Below are 15,172 nucleotides of genomic sequence, written 5' to 3'. Positions count from 1 at the left end.
ACAAACCCTGAAGGTTCCATGTGGGTGTAGAAAGACAGGAGTTAACCAGAGCATACTGAATTCATTCCAGAAGTTTTGACAGCTGTGAGATTTTTTTAGGCTGGGCTTTAGGTGAGTGGTGGAAATTATTAGCTGAAACTGAGAAAGGTATTAGGGGTAAAGAACACATGGCTACATCCCAAAATGGAGAGACTGATTGGACAGGAGGAGGCTTAGAGGCGGACTCTCAGCTGTGCACTCTCTTTGTGTGTGGGGGGGGCGGGGTAGTGGGGCTTGAACTCTGGGCCTGGGCGCTGTCTCTGAGCTCTTCAGCTCAAGGCGAGCACCCTACCATTTGAGCCACCATGCCACACATTTATCTGGGATCCAAGCTAACTCATTCTCTCATAGACAAGAAATTAAACTTTCCCCTCTCCGTAGTCACGGATGCACACTGCATTTGTCTTTTTCTTCTTGTAAGTATAACAACACATAGACACACACACACACACACACACACACATTTTACAACTACATCAACTACTATGAAGTTTCCTTTCAGCCCAGTCAGAGACTTTCTGAAACCAATTTCTGAGCCAAGAAGAAATTTTATTCATAGTTTTGTTTCTGTTACCAATCTTCTCAACTATGATGTTGCTGTATCTTTGCCTTTAACTCTGCTTTCTTAATCTCCAGAGAATATTTTAGTTCGTCCACTGGTAAGCCACATTCCTTTAATCTTTTCAGAAAGTTCTTGATGGCACTGCAAAGGTCTTCCCTCTCCTGAAAGGCCTGCTGCAGAAAGAAAGAAAATGAATTTACAACTGGAAGAAGTCAGAAAGTGCGAGGTAGGTCTCCGAACCCTGGCAGAGCTCATAACCAAGGCGCTTCAGCAGAGATGTAGATCTTTTGGGAAGTACTGGGATTTGAACTGATGATTTGACTTTGCATATGGGCTCATGCCTGTGAATCCTCGCTACTCAGAAGTCTGAGTTCTGAAGATCATGGATTGCAGCCAGCAGGGCAGAAACGTTTCTGAGACTCTTACCTCTAATTAACCAGCAAAATGCCCAAAATGAAACTGTGGCTCAAATGGTAGAGCACGAACCTTGATTAAAAAATAAAATAAGCTAAGGGAAAACATAAGGCCCAGGGTTCAAGGACCAATACTGGCACCAAAAGAAAATTCATAAATAGATAAATAATATAAAATGAAATTAAAAATAAACAATGAGGTCTTTAATACAATAAATCATGTACATTCTCTGATCCAAATGCACTTGCCTTCCATTATGAATTATCCCCCCAGTAATAAACATAGACTAAAAGAAGAATCTCAAGGAAAAGCCTTTAATGAAGTCCAGAAGGAGTGTTCAGAACTTTTCGTGACAGTCAGTGCTTACAAATCTCAGACCCTGAATTCATGCACCTTGTTCCAAGAGGCAGATGAGATGCTGAGTTGTATGAGGTTTGCCAGGGTGGTGGTGAATGGAAATGTCAGGTGACATTCCATAAAGTTCCTTTAGAGGAAAGCCAGCCCGGGCCACAACACTGTCCTGAACTGTGCAGCTGTTCGCCGGCTGGTGCACTCGATGGCTTTGTCATCTGGAGCTTTGCCCAGATGTGGAGCTGCAGCTGAGAACAAGACAGAAGCGCTGTACTTACCAGAGCCTTCTCCAACGCAATCTGCTGGGCTGGCTTGGGGGCTTCTGGGATGGGCTCACAGGTCGGAACCTCACCGCTCCACTCCCCTTCCAGGCAGCGCAGCTCCCGCGGGCCCACCAAACGGTACCTGTGGGGGGGAGTCAGAACCTGGCCAGGCCTTGCCACCCGCCACCCGGGGTAACTGAGGCTGCTGCACGAAGTTCCACTCCAGTATCTGCCTCCCTACCTCGGAAGCTAAAATTCATGGTGCTGAAATGATCTTAGTCTCACAAAGCAATGAAATTACCTTGCAAATGCTGGGAAATGGGGACAAATCCATGTGCAAAACACCGAGTGCTAAACCCAGAATCAACGTGTTTGCGCTCAGTTTTTGCAGGGGGAGGTAGAGCCTTGTTTGATCATTCCATACCCTAAAAAGGCATCTGTCCTGTAAGCTCTCAGAAGCAGAAGAAAGTGAAAGATGCTCCCTCAAACAAATCATAGGCAACAGGGTAAAGAGGGACGGTCGTTTCAAATCAGACAAATATGAGAATTGGTTGCAAAGTCTATTGGAAGTTTATAATGAGGCTGACCTATCTATGAGGCCAGATGATTCCATGAGACCTCACACAAGGGAAAGAAAAGGGTAACTGATCCGTGATAAGAGCCACCAAGCAGTCTAGAGTTAATGGCTGAGCATCCTGGCACACACCTGTATGCCAGCAGCTAAAAAGCACTGCAGTTTGGGGCCAGCCCGGGCAAAAAGTAGCAAAACTCACATCTCAAAAAAAAAAAACAAAAACAAAAGATGTGGTGTTACACACCTGTGATTCCAGCTACATGGAAGACCAGGTGGTAGAATTGAGGTCCAAAGCTGACCCTGAGCAAAAAATAGTAGATCTTATCTAAAAACATAACTGAAGCCAGGTGCCAGCGGCTATAATCCTAGTTACTCAGGAGGCTGAGATCTGAGGATCACCATTCAAAGCCAGCCTGGGCAGGAGGAGTCTGTGAGACTTATCTCTAATTAACCACTAGACAAAGAGAAGTATCACAGTGACTCAATGTGGTAGAGTGCTAGTCTTAAGCAAAAAGGCTCAGGGAAAAACAAAGGAGGAGGTAACAATGCTTGATAGGAAATGTAGTCATTACCTTGCTCATGTAACTGTAACCCCTCTGTACAGTATTTTTACAATAAAAAACGTATAATTAAAAAATAAAAAATAAAAAAAAACTCAGGGACAGGGCAAAGGCCCTGAGTTCAAGCCCCATGACCAATCAAAAAACAAAAAAACAAAACAACCCTGGAATCAGACAAACAGAAATCAAGGGGTGAAGAGGAACTGCAGACAGAGCAGGGGCTCTGCCACAAAACCCTGAGTTCAAACCCAACTACCATCCAAAAAAAAACAAAGGTTAGACTTGAAGTAGGACTCTGTAAGGATCTCTGCTCTAAATCTTTATATTTCTGACCTTCTATGTTTTGAGGTTTTCATTGAGTCCTTAGAAAACACATATTTTTAATACTTAAGTATTTTTGAGATTAAAGAAGTGATACCTTCACAAAGGAAAAATAGGTTTCTCTAGTAGGAGCCATATTTTCTAGGAATTGGAAAGAGCTAGCCATGGGCTAAAACAGCTCTCGAAGAAGAAGGAGGAGGAGGGAGAGGGGGAGGAGGGGGAGGGGGAGGAGAAGGAGGAGAAGGGGGAGGGGGAGGAGGAGGAGGAGAAGGGGGAGGGGGAGGAGGAGGAGGAGAAGGGGGAGGGGGAGGAGGAAGCAGAAGGAAATGAGTGGATTAGGGTGAAACACAGACTATATTATTCTCCAAGAGAATGTAGCCAAGGAGCAAGAGCTCATACTAGAAGGCCTGTGTGCACTTACCTTTCCTTACAGAAATAAGTAACAACAGATCCTGAGGTGAACTCTCCTTCAAAATAGCCATGCGCCAGTTTCCCAGGAGGGTCACAGTCTCCTGAGAGAAGGAAGTATACAGGTGAGGAATGCACCTCTCTCAACTTAGACAAGGGCCAATGAATGACTTAGCACCCTGTCTGCACCTGCATCTGCTGTCCAACAGGGACCCAGGGACATCGCCTTCTCACCAAAAGCATCTTTGTCCACGGGAAAGATCTCTCTTTACTCCCCCCCCCCACACACACACATACACTGGTCTTCTGACTTAGCAGCAATTCAGGAATGTTTTCTGACAGAAATCAGAGGAAGAAACTATATGTTGATAGCCTACTAGGAAATAAACTTAAAAAAATTAAAACCATAGGTTTTCAGGTTTTCTTTTGGTAACCTAACCATTTTTTTTTGTTTTGTTTTGTTTTTTGTTTTTTTGGGGGGTCCAGTCATGGGGCCTGAACTCTGGGCCTGGGCACTGTCCCTCAGCTCTTCAGCTCAAGGCTAGCACTTGAGCCACAGTGCCACTTCCGGCTTTTTTCTTTTTGCTTATGTGGTGCTGAGGAATCGAACCCAGAACCTCTGGCATGCAAGGCCATGCGCTCTACCACTGAGCCACCTTCCCAGCCCCGGTAACCTAATCATTTTGATTTTGTATTTATGTATTTAAGTCCATCTGGAGTATGTATTTTTTAACAGCATGTAGAGTTACAACTTTGTCTTTTTCCAAATGAGCTATTATCTCATTCCCACTAAAACAAAGGTTTCTCATGTATTTTAAATCATCTGTCCTCCTTTCCTGTCCCATATTTACTATTTCAGTAGCATATTAGTTATAGTACCTGTTATTTACCATGCTAACACTATCTTGTATATAATATATATAATTTTATAGTGGACAAATTATGACTTTTTTCTAGTTTCATATATTTTTCAAATGAAGTTTTTGTCACTATTTTGAAATACAATCATAGTATTATAACAATATTCTTGCATATTTTACAATTTATTAAAGTAGTTCTTCTATTTTTTAACCAAATATAAATATTAGTTATCTCTTTCTTTTAAAAAGTGAAGTTGTAACATTAACTATGTATCTTTTCAAGTGAGATTGTATTATCTTTTTGCCTTATATATCTCCAGGGGATCACATTGTAATATTAAGTCTGCCTACCCAGGATCACAGTATATATTTTCTTTTACTTAAGTCTTACTTAATGTCTGTCAGTAAATTTTCATATACATTACATAGGTGTTGTACGGTCTGCCCAGGGCCATGCAGGCTGGTGCAGACACCCCCCTACCTCTTGGTTAAGTTTCTGCCCAGTATCTGTGTCACCTAGGTAACTGGCACACTTAGAAGCAGTCCTATACTCAGCTAATTATTATTAATAAGCAATAAAAACATCGAGCTTTCCATATTATTTCATATTCCAATATGTAGCAAGTCCTTAGAATTTTCTGAATATTTCACATATATTATGCAGTAACAATCTTTAACACAGCAATCACTTTAGAAATTCACTCTAAAGAAACAACAACATATTCTGAGCACCAGTGGCTAACACCTGTTATATAGCTATTCAGGAGACTGAGAGCTGGTTTGAATCCAGCTGGGACAGAAAAGTCCCTAAGACATTCTATCTCCAAAATATCCAGAATACAGCAAGAATGGAAGTGGTGCTCAAGTAGTAGAATTCCAGCTGAGCAAGCCCAAGGCCCTGATTTCAAGCCCCAGAATTGCGAAAGAAAGAACAGGAAGAAAGAAAGGCCAGAGAAAGAAAGAGAGAAAAACAGAATGATGAGATATGGACATATAAAACATTCATTTAAGCATTGTTTGCTATAGCTAAAAAAAGGTAAAAATAAAAATAAATGTCCATCAATATAAGAAATGCATAAATAAATTATAGTATAACTATATGCAGTTATTTAAAAACCAAGATGTAAAGCTATATTGCCACTCTGGAAAAATTCCTATATATGGAATGCATTCACAGGTATTTAAAAGTATGTATAGCAAGATCTCATTTTTATAAGTATATAATTACGTATGTATACATATATACATACATCTATATATGCACGTACAACCATGCACATAAAAACTTCATGTTTAATTTAACTTGAGTGTTTGCTTTAAATATGTGCATAAATATAAGAAAAATCCATGAAATAAGCACATCTTAGCTGAGTGCCTCTGAGAGGTATGAACTGTAGCAATTCAAAGGGAATTGCACTTCTACTTGTATATAACTTTGCAGAGGACAAGAGAAAACCATCAGGTCTTTTTTTGTGCTTTTATCTGCTTTCAAATGAAAACTTTTTTGTCACCTTCTTGTAATAAAAACATAAATAGTCAAGAAAAGGTGAATGAGAGTGAAAGTAATTTATATGCATATAGGAAAAATGGAGCCATGAAACTCAGTGAAGAAGGAAGGAGAAGGCATAAGGGAGAATAAGAAAGTGGTGAGGCCGATGAGGTACATTGTCTGCATATATGGAAATGTCACAATGAAACTCCCCTTATACAGCTTGTGTATGCTAATAAAAGATCCCAATAAAAACGCAATAGTCAATGCCCCTACTACCTTACGTGGGACCTAACAGAACAGCAACCCTACTTGTGCTCAGATACTGTTCATTTTCTTGGAATATATCACTTGAATGGAGGTTTACGTCTGTGAGCTCCTTTTGTCTCTTGGTTGTCTGTTAGAGCCTAACATTTTCCTGGAAGATACAGTGCAGGCATTTGGGGGATGTCGATGACGCCGTCGTCCGTATCTTTGGGCTTTGGGCTTCCCCAGTACTTACTACTTTTGCAGATGGGGAGGGGAGGCCCCCAGGTGTGGTCCCCTAGGCACTCGCTCCAGTTGCTGCCCTTGAGGATGTAGTGCTCATTGCACTTGAATGTGACTTTGTCTCTTACATTCACCAGCCCTGAAGAATTGAATTCGCCATTTGCCAGCACAGGATCAGGACAGTGGCCCACTGGAGAAAAGCAGAAAAATTCATGAGAAAGGACTGGGCTGTAGCCTATCATAGCCAAGGCCAGGCTTTCTCTCTTCAGAGGGAAAATAGTAAATCAGAGCCTAAGGCTGCACATTTTTAAGAGGTAACGGTAAATGGCCCCTAGTCATATCAATGCAGGATGAGAAAAGACCATCATGGCCTTGATCACCCATAAGAATGATTTGATTGGCAACTGAATTAACATAAATGTAACTAAGCACGGAACTAGAAATTACCAATAGTTTGGCCATTGTTATGTTAAATGTTGCTCTAAAAATTCTTGAGCCTAAATGTTGTCTAAGTCTTTCTCTTTCATCCTGCTAAATTTATATTACTCATCATTTTTTTTTAAAAATTCTCTTCTGTGAAAAAATAGGAAAGAATGCAGAAGGATATGATGGTTTTTCAAATGAAGAAGATTGAATATATTAATGTAATTGTGTGGAAATACAACAATAAAATTCCCTCTCCCCTGTATGACGAATGTAGGTTAATTTTGACAAAAAAATCTAAAGATTGGTGTAAGTATATAAAGAATAAATGTAATTAATTTTACAAAGAGAACATGAATTAATTATTTTCTAGCCTACCTCCATCAGTTTTGTGACCTTGGAATGCCAGGTGGATCTCACTTCCTTTATTTGTAAGTTGACAACATAAAATTTTCCCAGAAGTTACATGAAATGAGACACATTTAACATGAGACAAAATGACTTCCTTTACATTAGTAAAGGTAGAGATGAAATCATTTACCAGGTATAGTTTACTGGCAAAGGAGTGAGATGAACATAAATGTTTCCTTGACTTTTTTGAGTTTTGTATGTATTTAAAGTGTTCAATAATGTAGGAACTTGTTTGAAGTTCACTGTATCAGAATAATAGTGAAATCCCCTCAGATCACCAATGTATGTTAATTCAAAAATAAAGTTAAAAAAAGAGTTTTTAAGCAGTATGAGAGTAAATAAATTATAGCAAAACAGTAGTTTTAGTGAAGTGCCCAGTTTTCTGATGCCCCATCCCAGACCACCAGAGACCACGATCAATGCAAATGGCCAAGAGTCGTTTATCGCAAGCTCAAGCTTGATGCTCCGCGCACTCGGTAACCGGTGACACGAAGAGGCCCCGAGCACAAAATTAGCACAGCTTTTATAGTATCAAACAAACAAGTTTAGGGGGTTTCCACACAAGCAAGTTCACAAGTTGAGGGGGTTTAAGTCCACCCTGGCTGCACTTCACTTTTTCTGATGGAGCACTTAGGCAACGTTCTGTTCCTTAAGGGTGGGCAGGGTTGGTGGCAACCTGCGGTTTTTCCAAGAACTATTTTTCTCTTTGGGGGGGGGGTTACTCTGAGGGCAGCACAGCTCAGGGGGTTTGATCTTAAAATGGAGTTACTTTAGCTCTTCAGGATATAGCAAAACATTCTTTTTGAAGAGTGAGGGAATGGCTCAGTGGGATAGTATCATGCACAAAGCTCTGTGTTCAATCCCAGCCCTAAAACGTAAAAATTCAAAAGACTTCCCTTTTCACAGAAGTAAAGAATTATATTAGTTCAACTAAATTAATACTTGTTGAGAGCTGATCTTATACCATCCAAGAGAAGCTTAACCACTACAGTGCTTTAAAATTGACACTGCACACATATAATCCCAGCACTGAGGAGGCTGAGACAGAAGGAATGTGAGGTCAAGATCAGCCTGGATGACAGTTCAAGCCCCTATCTCAAAAGAGAACAAAATGGGGGTGGGGAGAGAATGAAGTTAAATCATTTGCACTTGCTGGAATAAGGATGGACTGGACCCCATCATGTGGAATAAAATAAGCCAGTTCCTCCAGACAGCTATCCCATTTTTTTTCCTCTCATTTATGGATGCTAGAGGGAAACAAAACAAAACCACCAACCCATGAAAAGTGGGAGGAGAAGGGAGAAGGAAGAGAGAAGAAGAGCATAAGAAACAGTAATAGAGGAAGTGAATATAATCGGTGTGCATTATATGACTATATTATGTTGAAATCCTATATTATGTACAAGTTTACAGATATCAATAGAAAAAAGTCCATTGAACGTATATTTCTAGAAATTCACTAAATATTAACATAGTCCGCAGAAAGGAGGGTATAAAAGAATATAGAGGTATGACAATTGGGGGAAAAGCACGAAGATCCAACTTACAGCGGCATTCAGGGGTGAAGGCATCCCACACTTTTGAGTTGTTGCACCAAAAAGTTTCTTGTCCCACCATGTGGTAGCCCTCAGTACAAAGGTAAGTCCCCCAAATCTGTCCTTCTTCCTCCTTTGCAATAAAGATGCTATTGTCCACTGGAGGAAATTCTGGACAGCTCATTTCTGGAAGGGAAAGAGAAGAGATTCGTTTGGCACAGAGCTGGCTGCAAGAAAGCTTCAGTTAGATTCCACATTCTGGTATCCTTTTGCTGGATTATGGATTCTGATTTCTTGTACTCTTCCCAGTCCCTGTGCATCTATGTCCTATACTTTTCAAGGATTCCCACTTTATATCCCAAGAAATGACAAGAGGTTTACTCAAATTTTGTGCAGTGTTTGAGCTCATAATAGGTATAAACTCATAGTCACAAGTTTGATATTGACAGATTTTAGAATACAAAGCAAAAGTCAACAGTAACCATACCCTTCAGAGAGCAGGATCACCAGGAAATGTAATCTTCTAGTATGTACAAAACATGATGTGGAGTGATCTGATATGTCCAGTAAATGAAATAACCACCATAATGTCTCATTTATTAGAACCCCACACAGAGTGATGCCTCATACTCACAAAGTGAAACCAAATACTTCATGAGCTGAGTTTAAGGAAATTATACATACCACCAGAGGCAGAAATCAGCCACATAATCATAAGACAGGACCCAATCCTACAAAACATCAAGTGATCAAACATCAGGACTCAGGACTGAAATTAACCTAATCCCAGCCACCTAGTTTTCACCAAAATAGATCTTCCAACACGACTTGAGACTAAACACTTCCCTCCTAGAGAAGAGGTTATATTTGATTCTTTTCCCTGGTGAGGGAGGGGAGGGTGATGCCAAAAAAGAAAAATATATCCTGCAACAGGAAGGAACAGCATAGGCTGTGACTGAAAAGACCATAGAGAGAGTTAAAAGAACGGCCAGTTTTAAAGCTCAGTTTCAGATATTTCCCAATTTCTGGGAATGCAAATCCAGCTCACCAATCCCTTTTAACTGCAGGTTTATCTTTTCTTTTACACAGACAAGCCAAATGGTTTTTGCCATGACCTTGAGTTCTGTCAATATTTGTCAGTGTTTACAGTCCATCAGTAACTCTCTCCAGCACTTGGGTTAGAGGACCAGGCACCCATCAGTGGTGCTTGCCCAAGTAAGCCTCAGCTCCAAGGGCTACCTTCTCCACACTTCCTCACCCTGAGATATCCCAAGCTTGGAAACCGCACTTAAAACGGGTGAGACCTGGAAGGTGAAGGAAATAAGCTAACCCTACCTGTCCTCTAGATCTATGGCTTCCTAGCAAGGAGCTGGTCTTGATTCCAAACCTGAGCATTCCAAAGTCCTTCGGTGACACCTTCACCACTTGGCAGGAATATGCCAGCCTTCCTGATCCATCGCTCCTCCTCAGGCAGGCTCTGGCCTGAGCCCATAGTTAACCAAGTGGACAGGAAAAAAGAGAGAGAGAGAGAGAGATGAGGAGATTGCTTTGGAGTCAGGATTTATAGTGTGTCAAATGCGTTGGAGGCAGGGTGAGGGGAGGTGTCTTAAAGCTCTGTTCCTCTTACAGCACTTGATTGGTTCTCTGTGCTCAAATGATAAAAAATTGGGATCGAATTCCTGATAAGTTTTAAGTGTTGATAAAATAATGAAGTCTACTAAGGACAATAGTAAACCTCTCAAATATTATTCTTTCATCCTTTGGCTTATGTCTTTTTCCCAAAAGAGATCAGAATATGTCATCTCCGCTCTAGGATAAAGATTATATGAGCTGAAGACATCTCCAGTTCAACAGATACCAGAGGAGAACAGCTTTCTTGTAGCTGGCTCGCTGATTGGGCTAAAAGGAGTAAGCTCTGGGAATTTAGGTAGGCATAGGTTCCTTTAAAGGCAGATCTACAACCAGAAGGTAGAACACCAACAAAAACATATCCCAAATTCCTTCTCCAGAGGAGTTTTTACACCATGGAGGGAGACAGACAGATGGACAGACAGACAGACAATCAGTTGGATCCCACATGAGCACCTTAGGCTGCTGCAGCTGAGAGCAAGGCAGTGACGGAAACAAGACTGAGAAAGTACATTTGGAACACCGAGGAGCCTGTGCCTCTCGCCAGCAACAGATACCCCAACAGCCCGCTAACAGGGTTCCAAGGGGCCTGTGCCTCTCGCCAGCAACAGATACCCCAACGGCCCGCTAACAGGGTCTTTATTGATTATCAGATGGGGAGTATGTGCAGAAAATAAGGTAGCAATCTCTTTGAAGAAACAATCCTAGGATGTCTGACTTCCTTAGCGAAGGAAGCTGAGGCAAGCCACATACAACACCATCTGTACAAGCCTTTTCTCTCTAATTCCAAGGTCCAAGAAAGTCTTGGGTCTCTGTAATGCTAGGAGCGATTGATCTTTCTCTGCCTGCTCCCAGGTTTCTGAGAGTCAGAGAATGGCATTCCAATTCTCTGTATCAGCATGGCTCAGCATTCACAGATTTCCACACTGCTCGTAGCTATATGAGCAATTACTAGGTCATCTCTTATTTCCTATACCTCCTCTTGAAAATGCGCTATCTTCCAAAGAGAGTTGGCATCTATATCTATAACAACATTTCCTTTCCATCACCTCTTCCAGCCTAATTCCTGTTTGAAAATTGTCTTCACATACTTGTAGCAAAAAGGCTTCAACTTAACATGCCAACTTACATGTACATTTTTTTTATTGTAGAGGTGATGTACAGAGGGGTTACTGTTACATGTCAGGTAATGAGTACATTTCTTTTTGAACAGTGTCACTCCCCCTCCCAACCTCCCTTGCTCCTAAGGTGTATAATTCATTTACAACATAGTGTCTAGTGTCACTGCTGAATTAGTTAACCCTTTGTCTGCTTGTCTCTGTGCTTCTCTTTCCCCTCCCCAAATCAGATAAACTTTCATACAAGACAAAAGGTGCAGAAATAAAAAACAGTGACAAAAAGAAAACTGCAAACAGTACAATTTCAAAAAACTATGTTTTCCATTTTTTGGAGTTCATTTGGTAAGCATCATTTTATGAGCATATGCACATAACTATTGAGCCTTATATAACACATCTTGACCCGTTGCTCCATCATTCTGCCCCTCCCATCTCTCCCATTCCCACTCATCTCGTTTCCTAGCTCAGTTTTCACATATGCACATTGAGTACCATGACCACATTGTCCCACAATTCCACATTTCATTCATCATCCCCTTTCCTCTGAGCCTCCTGTAGTCAAGATAGCTTTAGCTTCTTGGCATTCTTTTTGTAGAACTATTGATTGTCCAAAGAGGGGTTATACCATGAACTCTCACTCCTGAATATTCCATCTTTGGTCAGTTTTAATCATGTGGATATGCTTATGGCTTTGTACATGTTTTCTAACATCTTTGTATTTTAGGTCTAATTTCCACGTATGAGAGAAAACATGCACCCTTTGTATCTCTGAGCCTGGCTTACTTTGATCAATATCATTCCCATGCCCCCTCAATCTCCCCCCCTTCTATCCATTTTCCCTGCAAATGATACCATCTTCTTCCTTGATCCATTTGGACCACATATTGATCCATTCATTGGTCATAGGGAATATGGGCTGCTCCCATAACTTGCCTATGGTGAACAGTGCTGCAATGGAATGGATGTGCAGGTGTCTTTACTGTATCCTGATTTGTAATCTTTCAGATAAATGTCCAAGAGTGGATCACTGGATTTTAGAATAGTTCTACTTTTACCTTTTAAAGTGATCGCCATAGGGATTGCACTAATTTACCTTTCCACCAATAGTGTATCATAATTCTTTCCCCCTCCCATGGAAGTGTCTGTTGTACATATTCTTGATAATGACCATTCTGACTAGAATGACAAGAAATATCAACATTGTTTTGGTTTGTACTTCCTTCATTGCTAGGGATTTTTTTTTTTTTTTGGTCAGTCATGGGGCTTGGACTCAGGGCCTGAGTGCTGTCCCTAAGCTCTTTTGCTTAAGGCTAACATTCTACCACTTTAAACCATGGTGCCACTTTGGGTTTTCTGGTGGTTAACTGGAGATAAGAGTCTCATGAACTTTCTTGCCTGGGCCGACTTTGAACCACAATCCTCAGATCTCAGCCTCCTGAGTAGCTAGGATTACAGGTGTAAGCCACCAGCACCTGGCTTGCCAGGGATTTGAATAAACCCATACATCTATAACCATTTGATTTTGACCAAAAACAAAAACATTTTAGGGGAGAAAAACAGCCTCTTCAGCAAATGGTGCTGGGAAAACCGGAAATCTGAAACTGAATTCCTGCTACCTTATATTAATATCAATTCAAAGTGGATCAAGGACGTAAGATATGCAACCTTGAAATGTCTACAGGAAGAAGGAAAACACTAGAATTACTAGCATAAGCAGTAATCTTCTGAATGGAATTCCAGGGGCTCTGCAAGTGGGGAGAGAGAATTGACAGATGGGATTGCATCAATCTAAAGAGTTTCTGCATAGCAAGGACATAGTCACTAAGCTAAAAAGACAGCCTTCAGAGTGGGAGATCTTTGACAGCCACATATCCAACAAGGGTCTAATAACAGGAAATACAGGAAACTTAACTACACCTCCAAAAACAATAACCCAGTTAATAAATGGGCAAAAGAGCCAAATAGACACTTCTTAGTTCAAAAGTCCAATAAATATAAACCCAATCATAATTGCGGCTTTCAATTCTTTATCACTCAACTTCTCCCACACATATTTGGCTTTGATGCATAATAAAACTCTATTTTTTCTTCTATTAATCTATATATTATTCAATTCTAGGTGCCAGCTTCTATATCTAAGTGGATAGAGGAAAGCTTTCCTCCTCTCCTTTACTCCAGCACTAAACTGCTAACAACTTCAAGGTTTTATACCTTGTTTGTATTTGTATTATCTTCCTCTGCACCCTATACCACCTAACAGATCTTTATGGGAGTGAAACAGAGATTACAAAGTTCAAATCAGATTTTCCTGTCAAATATTTCCAAAGCTTTTCAACTTTCAGAATTTCAGAAAAAAAAATATAGGTGCTACTTGATTATGTTCATTTTTCTAACATGTCAATGGAGAGCAATAAGGAAAGGGATGCAGTTGATGTGGTTCCTGGATTTGGCCGTGTGGGAACCATCACTCATTAATGGAAAGACAGATTAATGCCTAACTCTTGGAATCCTACCCTGAGGTCCAGGGATGGGTTTCATGTAATGAATGATCTGTATGCAAAACTTACCTGTGCCTAAGGTTTCCTGGAGAGAGTCCTTAGTTTATCAACTTCTCAGATGAATAAACGCAGGTGTTCAAGAGCATGAATGTAAGCTAGGCACTGGTGGCTCACGCCTGTAATCTTAGCTACTCAGGAGGCTGAGATGTGAGGATCTTGGTTCAAAGCCAGCATGGGCAGAAAAGTCTGTGAGACTCATCTTCCATTAATCACCAGAAAACGGGAAGTGATGCTGTGGCTCAAGTGGTAGAGCGCTAGCCTTGAGCTGAAGAGCTGAGGGACAGCGCTCAGGCCCAGAGTTCAAGCCCAATGACATACACACACACACACACACACACACACACACACACACACACACACACACACACACACACACACACACACACCTTTGTAGTAGAGTTTGAAATTTGGTACTGATATTTCTCCAGCACTGTTCTTTCTGCTAAGGATTGTTTTTGCTATTCGGGGTCTTTTATTGTTCCATATGAATTTTGAGGTTGCTTCTTCTATTTCATTCAAGAATAAGGTTTGGTTGGGGATGGGAAGTTGGCTCAATGGTAGAGTGCTTGCCTTGCATGCATGAGGCTCTGGGTTGGATTCCTCAGCACCACATTAGCAGAAAAGGCCGAAAGTGGTGGTGTGGCTCAAGTGGTAGAGCGCTAGCCTTGAGCTGAAGAGCTGAGGGACAGTGCCCAGGCCGAGTTCAAACCCCAAACCAACCAAAAAAAAAAAATGAGGTTGGAATATTGATAGGTATCTCATTGAATTTAATTATAGCCTTTGGCAGTATTGCCATTTTCACAGTGTTAATCCTCCCAATCCAGGAGGTTTGTTTTTTCCACTTCCTTAGTTCTGATTTAATTTCCTTTTTCAGGTTTTTAAAGTTTTCATCATAGAGATCCTTCACTTCTTTAATTAACTCCTAGGTATTTTATTTTTGTGGGGCTATTACAAATGGAGTTGCTTTCCTGATTTTAGCCACTCTCTTCTCATTGTTGGCATACAGAAAAACCAATGATTTTTTTTTGGGGGGGGTCTGGTTGTGGGGCCTGAACTCTGGGCCTGGGCACTGTCCCTCAGCTCTTCAGCTCAAGGCTAGTGCTCTACCACTTGAGCCACAGTGCCACTTCCAGCTTTTTTCTTTTTGCTTATTTGGGACTGAGGAATT

General features: G+C 41.0%; 1 protein-coding gene across 5 annotated transcripts; it reads right to left on the bottom strand.

Annotated features, from left to right (window-relative positions):
• Positions 1-589: 589 nt before the first annotated feature.
• C4bpb (complement component 4 binding protein, beta) lies at positions 590-10,226 on the bottom strand. Of its 5 annotated transcripts, none has more exons than XM_013017375.1 (7): positions 10,087-10,226; positions 9,384-9,430; positions 8,712-8,885; positions 6,344-6,520; positions 3,506-3,596; positions 1,645-1,771; positions 590-774 (listed from the first exon to the last, which is right to left on the bottom strand). In XM_013017375.1, exons 1-7 carry the CDS (start codon positions 10,092-10,094, stop codon positions 622-624), a joined length of 777 nt encoding a protein of 258 aa, XP_012872829.1. In that variant the 5' UTR covers positions 10,095-10,226; the 3' UTR covers positions 590-621. The 5 variants fall into 5 exon arrangements, with proteins under 5 accessions (XP_012872829.1, XP_012872832.1, XP_012872828.1 ...); XM_013017376.1 differs by lacking the exon at positions 10,087-10,226 and adding an exon at positions 2,448-2,503 and having other exon boundaries at positions 625-774; positions 9,384-9,577; XM_013017378.1 differs by lacking the exon at positions 9,384-9,430.
• Between the last annotated feature and the right edge of the window lie 4,946 nt (positions 10,227-15,172).

The sequence above is a fragment of the Dipodomys ordii genome, unplaced genomic scaffold, assembly GCF_000151885.1.
Source record: "Dipodomys ordii isolate 6190 unplaced genomic scaffold, Dord_2.0 Scaffold35, whole genome shotgun sequence".
In the NCBI taxonomy this organism is placed as follows: Eukaryota; Metazoa; Chordata; class Mammalia; order Rodentia; family Heteromyidae; genus Dipodomys; species Dipodomys ordii.
The sequence above is the reverse complement of the archived record's forward strand: the minus strand, read 5'-3'. Positions and strand labels throughout refer to the sequence as shown.